The sequence below is a fragment of the Carlito syrichta genome, unplaced genomic scaffold (genome assembly GCF_000164805.1).
Source record: "Carlito syrichta isolate Samal-C Ts95f unplaced genomic scaffold, Tarsius_syrichta-2.0.1 Scaffold305775, whole genome shotgun sequence".
Taxonomy (NCBI): domain Eukaryota; kingdom Metazoa; phylum Chordata; class Mammalia; order Primates; family Tarsiidae; genus Carlito; species Carlito syrichta.
Window position 1 is genome coordinate 258,510 of NW_007249871.1, and position 11,983 is coordinate 270,492.

The 11,983-nt window shown below is 54.3% G+C and overlaps 1 protein-coding gene across 2 annotated transcripts in view; it reads right to left on the reverse strand.

The window, feature by feature from the left end:
- Positions 1–11,983, reverse strand: part of TUB (tubby bipartite transcription factor) — an 87,732-nt gene that overhangs the window by 9,369 nt on the left and 66,380 nt on the right. For both annotated transcript variants that reach the window (XM_021714787.1, XM_021714786.1), the window contains 2 exons: positions 4,031–4,082; positions 3,440–3,602 (listed from right to left, as the gene is read on the reverse strand). In XM_021714787.1, the coding sequence (XP_021570462.1) occupies positions 3,440–3,602; positions 4,031–4,082 (215 nt within the window). The remainder of the gene's footprint in view (positions 1–3,439; positions 3,603–4,030; positions 4,083–11,983) is intronic.

Sequence of the window (11,983 nt, forward strand, 5' to 3'; positions counted from 1 at the left end):
CCCCCCCCCATCGCCCCACCAGAGCCCTGCACCACCTCCTGGGCCCACAGAGCCAGGCCCACTCATCTCTACCAGGTAAAGGTCCCAGGTCAGGCCCAGGTGGAAGGAGGCCACACCCCCAGCCCAGTGTGATCAAGTCAACAGCCAAGCCAAAGCTGTGAGCAGCCAAGAAGCAGAGCAATCAAAGCTCTGGGCCGGCTAACTGTTCTGAGCCAAGGCAGGGGCAGGAGAAGACAGGGGAGAAAGAACAAAGGCGGCATGATCTGGAAGAGACCACAACCAGGACAAGCACTCCAGGAACCTGGCAGGGGCCCAGAGGGGACAAGCCCATGGGAAGTGGGATGTGTAGCCCCTTGTATTCTGAGGAAAAACAGCTTGGAATACAAGGGGCCACACACACCAACAGTGAGTCTCGAAGGATCACAGCTGGTGGCCTCCAAACTCTCCACTTGGCAGAACCTCAATCTGCTCAACATCCTTGAATGGCTTCTGATGCTCTTAAGATGAAGACCAACACTCTCTTGCTTCCACATGCTCCTCACCTCTGGAGCACCAAGAGCTTCAGCCACACCAGGCTCTCTCAGTGCCCTACACGCCCTGGACTCCATCTCACCACAGGGCTCCTGTTACAGCTGTTCCTGTTGCCAGTACTGCCCTCCTGAGGGGTAGACTCCCCTCGGCCTATATATTTCAGCTCCTATATATTTCAGCTCCGGTGTCTCTTTCCGAGGGAAGCCGTCAGAGCAGGTGCTATCGTCCGCTCATGGAGCCTGGCTTCTTTCCACAAAGCACACCTCTGACCATCCGCTTAACACTGTGTTCCCACCTAGATGGTAAAGTCCACAAAAGTGGGAACCACCCCCATTTGTGCTCATCCAGTACCCACAGCCTGTAATCCAGGGCCTCACACGAAGTAGGCTCAATATATACTTGAGAAATGAATGAATGTGTAACATGAATAAGCACAGCCAATAGGTCAGCAACTTTACCAGGATAAACTGAGTTCTGATGAGTCAAACTCCCTCCTTTTCCTCTTGGAACGATCCCCCTGTATTTAACACCAAAAGCCAGCAGAGGGCAGAGCAGGAAGTTGCTAATACTGTGGGTGGAGTGGGAGTGGTCTTAGAAACACCAGTTTCCAGGTTGGCCAGATGTGTATGCAGCAGCCTCCCAGGACAGCTCCTAAGAGCAGACAGCCTGCTCCCCGCCCCCAGTGTCCTACCCTCCTGAGAGGAAGCCGTCTCAACATCCACCACACTTGGAGTTGCACAAGACCAGGCCCAAGAAGCAGTATGCACCTCCCAGAAGCCAAATTCCCTCTGTGGGGAAGGCCCCTGGAAGCCCGGCCTGGCCCAGCTTGGCATCTCAGTAGGGAATAGCAATCAGCTGATTTTAGACCTGGACCACACCATGGCTCTCCTTCAATTTTCAAAACCCTAAGACAGAATTTTCCTCATTTTATACTGGAGAAAACAGACCAGAAAGGGTAAGTGACCTGTCCTCATGCACAAGTGAGCAGGTTAACTGGTAGTGGCACAACCAGAAACTCTGTAATCTGACTTCAGTCCTGCACTCTCCCTAGAGGTACTACTTCTCCCGCAGTCTTTCTGAAGCCCTGGCACCATCCGGAACACAGCTGCTGAGAAGCACCTGCCAAAATGACTGCACATCAATGGCTTCTCGGGCATACAGTCCTGGATGCAGACTCCCATCCCATGTGCAGCCTCGTTCAGCCAGGTGCCAGGCTTGGCAGAGCTGCGGCTGTGATGCTGCAGGACAGCAGGCCAGGCTCCGCAGGACCCAGAACAGTAGCTGCCTTCCCTACAGGGCACCACCACCACCACCCTCGGGACGGTGCGCACAGAGGAAGTGGGGGAGGAGGCTGCCAGTGAAGGCGGAGCCAGGGCTAGCTCTGTGAGGAGCATCTGGGGCTGTGTCCCTGAGGCAGCTGTGCTGAGATACCCCTGGATCCCTTTTCTGAGGGCCTCTCAAGTAGAGTCCTGGCATACTAGGTATGGCCCAGGGTGCTGAACTGACATGCACACAGGGGAGTTACCTTGGAGGAGTTTCTCATCAGGGAGGCAACACAGCATGGTAGGAAGATCATCTGGAGCCTGAAAGCCCCGGGTTCTGAGTCTGGCCCAACTGTTCACTAGCAGCGTACCGCGAGCAAGTGGCTGAGCCCCTCAGGGCCTTGTCCTTATCGATCATGGGAAAATGAGTTACTGTGAGGATGAAATGGGAAGGTGAAGTGCCCAGCACTATGCTCAGCCACTGGCAAAGGCCCAAAGACAGCCTTTGGTAGTAGAAATGAATTGAGTTTCCTCAGAGGGCATGCGTGCACACGGAAGGGACTGAGCTTGTGCGGTGTGCCAAGTCACACACTGGGCACCAGGCCAATGAGACTCAATCACTGCCCGCCAAGGCACAGACAAGGGGGCCCAGGGAGCTAAAGGCTAAGTTCGAATAACAGAGAGAAGAACCTGCGACACAGTGGCGCAGGGAGATGGGCAGCTGTTAGGAGGAAAAAGGGCAGCCCCGAGGTAAGGCTACTACCAGTAGTCCTCTGTGGCTGGAAGCACTAGGCCATAAAGAAGCCACAGAAGGAGGGGAGCATCATGGTGGCTAAGGTCTTCCCAAGTGCAAAAGCCAGATGCCCACAATCCTCTTAGTTACTATTTGATGAGGTAGCTGCCTGGATTACCAGCACCAGCAGGGGGCAGTGGTGACTCAGTCTGAGTCCCTCGTTCAAGCTCAGAGAGACCTCTTAGCCTAACCAAAGCAGAAGAAAGGGTCCTGAAAGGGATGCAAGGAAGCCATCCTCTCCTTGGGATAAGCTGCAAAGATTCTCCCATGTGGGCTCTGCTGGGAACTGGAGAGTGGAAGGATGGCTCTAAGGAGTCTTGAGCCAGAGACAGAGGCCTGCACGTCAGAAACCAGGCAGACTAAGGACACAGGGAGATCAAGAAGAGAAGGAAACAAGTGTCTGTCCTGAAACCTCATTGGTTTGAGGCAGGATGTTGAGATGGCTTGCTCGCAGGAGGCAGGACACTGGTGATGGGTGGGCTGTCTACTCAGAAGCTGCCTCCTGCCCTCAGTGAAATACTTTGGAACAGAAACCTGGACTTTTGAACTCCCAGATCTGTCAAGTTTTAGCCTCCTAGCCCTAGCACCTGACTCAAGAGGCGACAACCTGAGCATACGCAGGAGCCCAAGGCTACAGGTCCCAGCTTCCCTCTGCCTGGCTCACTCAGCTGTCTGCCTGGGCTGGAAGCCATATTCAGCCTGGGCATACCCTGACAGGAACAGCCCTCACCCACCTGGGTAGGCAGGAAGTCACTGAGGGACTCCCCAAAGCAGTGCTGGGACATGAAGCCACAGTGCAGGGTCTCCTGACTATCCTGGGCTGGCTGTCCCTGGGGCAGCAGACAAGGTGTACCTTGGTAGCTGGTGCTGCCACTGCTGCTGAGGTAGGACTCCACCAGGGGGGCTTGTTCCTCCGACTGCCGGGCCCGCCGGCTCCGGGGTCGCCCGTCTGCGTTGGCCTGCACCATCAGGGGCTCCTGGCGCTTCTTCTTCTGCTTCTGCTCCAGCAGGGCCCTCTGCAGAGGCACAGGGCAGGCACAGAGGGTGGCAGACCCACCGCCTCTACCAGGAGGGAGGGATTCCCCAACTGGGACCAGAGATAGCATCCCGCTTGCTTGGCTGGAAGTTGCACTGGGGTTTACAGCCCAGCCTGAGCCAAGGCCCATGTCCTTGGTGCTCCGAGACTTGGAATCCAAGAAAGAGGTAAATCCCAGCTGGCTGCGTTGGCAGGATCACAGCACAGACATCCAGCTCTCCAACTGCAGTCACCCCAGCTTGCCTGCCTAGCAGATGCCCCATGTACTGGGGTTAATGCTGAGCTGGTAAAGGAAAGCACATACTTCTCTTCTTCCAGGTGAGAACCCTCTCCCTATCAGACAGGATCACCTAGGGAATATAAACAGCCCTGCCCCTCTGCCCTGTCACCTGGCCCTGGCCCACTCACCTGCCGATCAAGCTTCTGCTGCCTCAGGTTGCTGCCCTCATCATCTAAGACACTGCAGAGAGAAAGAGGGGTTCTCAGGGTCTGCCCATTAGGTGCCACAGTATATCCCAGAGCCCACCCCCAGCACAACTGGGTCCCTTAAACCCCTCCCATCATGGCTCTTGGGATTCAGTGAGCCCACTTGGTGGAGGCTGCCATCTTAGAACCAATTTGAGGCAAAAAGGCTTGAGCTGCCACTTTGGGAGCTTATCTCCTGCTAGGAATGCTGATGCCCCAAGGAATCCCCAGCCAGCCTGGCCCCGGTAAGCACAGGATGAGACCCTCCCCTCAGACCTCTGAGCAGGGCCAGGCTTGACTGAGATCTAAAAGAACCCATCAAGAAGCATCAGCCACAAGCCAGGCCCAAGAAAGGGCTTCAAACCCAGGGGTCTGCTCCCTCCAGTTCCTTATGGGGATCTCACCAACTTTTCCCTTCCTTCTCTCTATCCCTTCTGGAGGAGACTGAGTCCTCTGGGGCAGACTCTTTCCCTATCCATTCAAAGCAAACTCCTGGCCTTCCAGGTGGGCAGAGTGGAGGTGCGGACACTGTCCACTCCCCTTCCCCACTTAAGGAGGGCCAAGCGTCCTCCTACGCATTTGGGAGAATAACTCTAAGAGACCAGGGCAGGGCTTGGACTGTGTGGAGATGTCTGCAGGGTGAACACAACACATCAGTCAATGCACCGTCCAGCAACCAGCCACCAGGCCCTTCCCTAGCCACAGACATGGCACAGGCAGCCCTGGGGACATCCAATCCTTGAGCCCTACACGTTTTGGGACAGGCAGCCTCATCTCACCTAATTGACCCCACTTCCCAGGAAGGCAGAGCACAAGCAGGGAGCTGGTAACTTAAACCATAGCTGTCTTGCTAGCCCAAGGCACATGCATGAGACCTAGGCCCCAATTCTGTAAATTCAAAGTCAGGATAGCTGCATGGGTGAAGTTGGAGCCTGAGGATCTGAGCTCTGGGAAGCCCCAGGCAACCTTGGCCCAGTTGTTCTGGAGTCAGCCTCTGAACCAGACCTGTGTGCGGGTACTTGCACAGGCATGCCTAAGTGCATTTGATATGTGTGAGACTGTGTGCAAGTCGACTGCCTGCGTGTGCACACATGCATGCAGCCACCCATGGAGAAGTGGACATGCATGTGTGAGGGTGAGTACAGCATGCGTGTAAGCAGGAAAGATGCGGTCAAGTCACCCTGAGGACAGGTGAAGCCATTTCCACCCTCCTCCTGATAGTCAACCCTTTCCAGCTGGAACAACCATGACCTACTTCTGTCTCCAAGGGAGCTGGTCAGAGGGTAGAAGGAAGTGTCCATTTCACAGACCACCCATCTCTGGCTTCACTCACCCACCTCCCTGGCCATAGCCTAACAGGACTGTGCTTATTTTAACTGGCAACAGCCCTACATACTAGATATCTGGGAAGGCCTTTCTTGATACCCATGGGTTGCTCTGCATGGCAGAGGAGACCCCACTGTGATCTAGGGCTGTGCACAAAACATCCTATCCACCAAATCCTTAGCTGCCAGAGCACAGGAGAAAACAGTGCTCAAGAGACATGTTTCTGGGCCTCGATCTTCATAAAATTGAGAGCACGTAAGGGGAAAGATGCAGTCAAATGACACAGAACAGGTGAAGGCGTTCCACCCTCTTCCCGACAGCCAGCCCTTTCCAGCTAGAACAACCACTGACCTATATGTCCCTTAAACAGCTCACCTGCCTGAGAGGGCAGAGCTGCATTAAAGGCTCTCTGAGGGAATCGCCAGAACCCTACAATTCCAAGGTGGCTGGGACAGTTAGCCTCCCACTGTGGAAGGCACACACCTAGGCTGGAGGACCGCAGCAAGGACTTCTGAAGAAAGGGGCTCAGGGACCACAATGAGCAAAACGCCTGAGGGCCCTGCCAAGCCTGAAAGGGCTACAACTCTCCAGTGTCTCTGCAGCTCAGGTCAATAGCCTGACTGAATAACCAAGGTCACTGCATCTGCTCACAGACTGACTTCAAAGGGTCAGACTCAAACAGCGCTGTCCACCAGGGTCAGCTGCACAAGCAGGGCACACTCACTCCTTCTAGGATGTGTATGAAGAACGCAGGCTCTGGACAAGGGTACCCATTGCCGGGAGCAACGGAATCTGTGCTTTGCCTGCCAAGCTCTGTGCCTGGGACTGAGCAGCCTGTAAACCTCAGTCATGTGCCGGTGGCCTGGCCACAGAAGCCCCTAGGCAACCTCCACAAAACAGTGCTGGCTTCTCCTTGTGTCTGCGGGAGAAGTTGTTCCACAGCTTTCAAGGCACTCACACTATCAGAGGGCAGTGCCAGGGCAGGGGCAGTCATCTGGGCCATCCCCAGCACTGGGTTTGGCTGAGCAAGACAAAGAAGGTGCCTCCCATGGTGCTGATGTTATTTAGAGTCATTTAGAAAAGGGGACATCCAGCTGAGAGGTAAGGCCCACTTCAGTAATGCCACCTCTGGAAATGTTGGGTCACAGTGGCTATTCAGTTGACAAAAAGGTGTTTCCAGCCATGGTGGTTTCACTGCCCAGTGCCCCTGAATGCCCTTAGCCATGCAGGGAGGACGTTTCCCTACCACAGGCCACTATCCCACTGCCACCGACTTTCCACAGTTATGCCAGGACACGAGGCTGCTTTTCCTCTGTCCTCACCTCCATTTCCTGAGGGGGGATAATGATAAAAAGCCAAAGGCTTGAGTAGCACAGATTACCGGGTGAGATTACAGGTGGAAAGGCAGAAAAAGTCAGAGAAAGATGGATGAATACCAGGGCTGGGCTTCTGAAGAAATTCCAGAAACTTCAGATATCTCGGAAGTACCCAGAGTCAACTGCCACCTCACTCGCCACCAGGCATGTTTGTGTACACAGAAGGAAAGGGGATGGCAGCTGGGGAGAAGCAACCTGCACACGTCCTGGATGCGAAATGTGCCTGGCTGAGCAGGACCTGCCAGAAGGGCCTACCACAAAAGCACCAAAACAAGGAGGCTCCGAGGGTGGCACAACACACACAGGGAGCCAGCCTCCTGAGAAAGCAGCATTTCTAGGAGAGCTCAAGGGTACAAGGTGGACTATAATCCTAACAGCGATGCATGTGTACCAGGTGGGTGTTCCTGCGAGGGACAATAGACCCAAGCATGCAACAGCTCTCCATGGTGAATAACAAGGAATCCCCGCACACAGTGGCTGTTGTGGAGAACAAGGACAACAGTGCAGGCTGTCTCCAGGGAGAGCAGAACCAAAGCTCCCTTCACATCCTCAGCAGGCCCAGCTCCCCGCTCCGCCCCCATCCAGAGGGCCCTGCCTCCTCATCTCTACCCTAGCACCATTCCTAGGGCATCTTCCTTTCTCACCAACACCTCCCCAGCCTGCCTCTTTCTGATGGGCACTGTTCTAGGCTACACTAAACAATAACCACACAAGGAGACGGGAACGGCTTTTTAATGACTCCAGCTCCAATTCTGGAATCACTGCCAAGCCCAGGCTGCCAGCTGCAGCCCCGCCAGGAGACATGGCGCTGATAGATGAGTCTTCTAGCTAATCCTGGCGGTTTCTTCATCATGGGCACCTCCTGCTGGGGGCCACACCAGGAGGCTCAGAAAAGCACCAGCCACTGACTCACAAGGGTTAGAGAAACCCAGTCTGCAGTGTCCACCAATCCATCTACTCTGCCCAGAGCCAATGGGGTGGCTTCACCTGCTGGGGAGCCAGGCCCTCTATATCTACTCACTGTCCCCTGGCAGATGTCTGGGAATTGAACCACAATTAACAGCAAGGGGGCAGGGGCACAAGGGCACTTCTCCTGTGGGTTGGAAAAGCATACATGGCCAACATATTTAGAAAGCTTGCCCCCTCCCCACTTCCTTCTCAGACTCCACATTACATACTCCAGCTACTCCACCAGTGCTAACCAGAAGCCCGATGGGTCAGGAGAACCTAAGCACAGACCCAACACTTTCCATGCCCACTTCACCCTCCCCTCCTACTCTCATTCTTTCCCCTCAGTCCCAGTGGAAGCTGCCCCTGCTGGACCCAGGAAATCAGAAAAGTAGGCTGTCAGAGGAGGAAAGGCCACCCAGGTGTCTGGCTGTGACCCTGTGCCCAATGCTAGACCCAGGCAAGTCCAGATCTGTGATTTCTGTTGCCTAGCAGCTTACTGGAACACGGAGGGAACGGGGGCAGCTCCAGGAGGGACAGAACCACATGCTCACAGAAGTCCCAGCCTCCCAGGATAGGCTATCTCCATTCCAGCCAGTGGTTCCCAAACTCACCAGATGCATTAAAAGCACTAAGTGCCCTAGGCCCTGACTCGGTAATTCCGAACCGCCAGTGAACATGCCCAGAATCAACCCCCACCTTGCACTCTTCTTTAAAGCAAGTGCCATAGGTGATTCTAATGCTTAATCAGGCAAAAGGGGCCATGAGCCACAGCTGGTGATCTCTGAAATCAGAGAAAGAAATCAGAGAGCTGGTATAAAGCTGTTGCCAGAGGTGAAGTGGTGGGCCTGAGTGTCCAGGCAACCTCTGGGGCTAAATCTAGCAGAAGAACTGAAAGAGTCAGGAGTCTTGCTTAATCAGTAGTCATCTGCTCCTCAGAAAGCTAAGTGAGGAAGTGGCAGGAGGGTCCACAAGGGTCCAGAGGAAGGAGAACCCAGAGGCACCATCAGGCTCAACACAAGGAAGAACTCCCTACAAGTCATAGTCATCTGATGGAAGGCCGACTGGCAGTGATGCCACAGAAAGAGTTCAGAGAACCAATTCAGGGCCTCTTCAGCCTGAGAGTCTCTTTCTGTGACCTACAGTGTGCCTTCCAGGAAGCCCCATGATGATAGGAGACCTCGGGTGTGCCTTGAACCCAGGTGTGGGGCCAGGAAAGCCCAAGAAGCCCTAAAGGCTACCTGAAGATGCCACTTTGATTCAGAGGTAGATATTTTGTCCATGCTGGGTCATGCCAAAAACACAGCCAGGAACTAAGTAAGGTCCCTGCTCTCAAGAAGTTCATGACCTGGTAAGGGAAACACCAGGCAGTGGTGTCAGGACCATAAAGCAAGAGCACTGCGGACAGGGCCGGCCACCAATCCCCCCAATCTGAGCCTCCAATACACCTGTGGGCCTCAGTCCTTCCTGACTCTCAAAGCTCTACCTACAATGTATAAAAGGTTAAGAACAGTTAGTATTCCTCAAGAATACAGGTAAAGAGAAACTGGCAGAAATGGAAATCATCAATAGTAATAGGAAAAAAGGCAAAAAGTATTCCAATTGTTAAATGTTATAAAGGAAATGACTCCACTCTAAGTCAGAATGTGAGATTAATCCGTGGTCATTATAAAGTGAGCCAAAATTACCCATAAGAAGATTAACATCAACTATCTTTGCTTCAAAGAAAATAAGCTGGGCCCAGGGAATACAAAGCACAACCATCTCAGAGGGAGGAAAACCCTCACCAGCAGAGCTAGCAAGAAGCCAGCCAACCACTTTAACCCAAACCAAGCGCCACATTCCAGTTCTGACATGCTGTGACATCAGGGAAACCTCATGCCAGGCGAAGCATGAGCACACGTGCCACCCCCACTCCCATCTGCAAGTAAAATGCCTTGTCTGTCTTCTGCCCCAGTTTTCTCTGTGATCAGAGCATGTGGCTTTGACTGCAGTCAGCAGCCCAAGCCCAGTTAAGACAAGAAGCAATCTGAATCTCCTCACAGCCTAGGTCTTCCATTTTGGAAGTCTACATCTAAGTCAAATGCTTTCCCAGACTCAGTGCATGATGAGAAAGACACCAGTTCGGCAGGGGGCAACCTGGCAGCTTCTAACTACACCCCGCCTCCAGTTAGACACCTACCCCCTCCTCAACAGATCAAGGAGGCAGGGTGACAGAGGAACAGGGAAAGCAAACAGGCAGGGTCACAAGGGTGCCAAGCTGCTCCTCCAGCACAGGCTTCCAGGGTAGCAGAATTCTGGGCTCCAGGACTAAGTGAGGGTCCAGTAAAGGAATTGGGGTGGGGAGCAGTAGTTGGGCCTGGGCTGAGGCAAATGCCAGTGCCCTGGGCACTTGCTGAAACCCAGTCATTTCCCAGAGACAGTTCTACCTCCCTGGAGCCCCCTTTCCCAGGAGGAGGCTTAAGTCATCCAAGTTTGAGGCAGGCTTTCTCTAAGACCCACACACTCTACAAGTTGCTTTAGTCTTGGGCTCCCTGGAACCATGATCTGGCCTGGCCCAACCTCCAGTTTGCCAGATCCTAAACAACCCTCATCTTCACAGCCATTAGTGCTGCCTTCTCCCACCCTCCTCAGTCTATAGCCACGATCCTCCCATCTGTACCTCCACATAGTTACTTCCAGAGCACTGGAGCCTACTCAGCCCATGGGCGCCGCCCAGGCATCTCCGCTGGGTGGCTAGAAAGGGTTAATGATACTCCATGGGGCTGCACTGTCTTCTAGAAGATCCCCAGCCCACATGTACCAAAAAAGGCCAGGATACTCCAGAAACTACCTGTGCCCCCAGCCCAGATGTCTGTCTGGGACAGCAGCTCTTCTGAGTTGGCACAGTCCCAGTCTCCTGATGGGAACATTCCCCTGATCCATGTGAGACCCTGTGGGTGACTTGTGTGCGCACACATGTGTGGGTATGTTGGTAGTGATGGTGGGGAGGAACCCAAAACAATCTGGGAAGCCCTGAAGTGCCCACAGGAGCTGAGATTAGAGGCAACAGCAATTTTCAAGAGAAACCCTGAATTCCCAGGTCAGTGGCAGGTGCCTGTTTGCAGAAGGATCTGCTTTTAACAAGCCTTGGGCGGTTTTAGCTGGTTTCCATTTGGGCTGCTGTCTGGACAGACTCATAGAAGAGCCCTGTCAGAACGATTTTCTGTCAGTGACTGGTATCAGGCACCTTCCCAAGAGCAAGCTGTGTTACAAGAAGGTCCTGAGTCTGATCCTGCCACCCACTGGCATGCACACCTGGAAAGGCGATAACATAGTGGACCTTAGCGGTCCAGCACCCTTTTTACACACATGCCTCTCGGGAGGGGCCCAGAGACAGCCCCGTAGCCCATAGCAACCAAGGAGCCAATGGGTGGCCAAGAATCTGGCGCTGCCATGGCGATGAGCTCCCTTCCCTGGTAATAGAATGGAGTAGAGGGGATGGGGAAAGGCCTGCACCTGTGAAAGGGTCCAGAGCTCACCTCCCCCTTCTCCCATGCAGGTGGGAAAGCCTGGACATCCTTGGGAAGAGAGGATGGTTGGCTTCTCTGAGCATGCCTGGGCTCTTGAGAGCTTCTGTGCAAGTGAGGGCAGTTCTATGTATTGTGAGCTGGCGTGTGCCCAGGTATATACCTGTTAGCAAGAAGATTATCCAGTCTCTGAAAGACACTAGTAAGTGGGTAGTAGGTGTCAGGTACACTCCAGATATAGGATGTGTATGTGCACAGATATGCAAGCATGTGCCTGTGTGAGCCCAAGGATTCGTGTGCGTGTGTTGAGACGTATGGTGCATGTGTACTCTTAGTTCAGGATACCCGTCTCCACGAGACCCTGCTTTGAGGATGTGAACCGACCAGCAGGAGTGTCTCTGGGCCAATGCGCTGACGTCCTGTGGGTGATGCGTGCAGATGTATGGCTGTGTATGGCTGTGTGCGCGCATGCTGCACAGGCGTGTGACTGGGGTGCTGGGCCCAGGCAGGGGCTCAGAACAGGGTGCGCTCCCTCCCCAGGTGGCCACATTGTGCTAGGGCGCCAACGAGACCCACACAAGCCCCTTCCAACAACCCCGGCCGATAAGGGGCTAGAGCAGGGCGGGCGGGTTCAGTCCGCAAAGGGCCCCAAAGTTGAGGCAGAAAAGACCAGCGCCTCCAACCCGCGCCCCCAGCGCGCCGGGATAGGTGGGGAGGGTAGAGGTGCCCCACGCCCC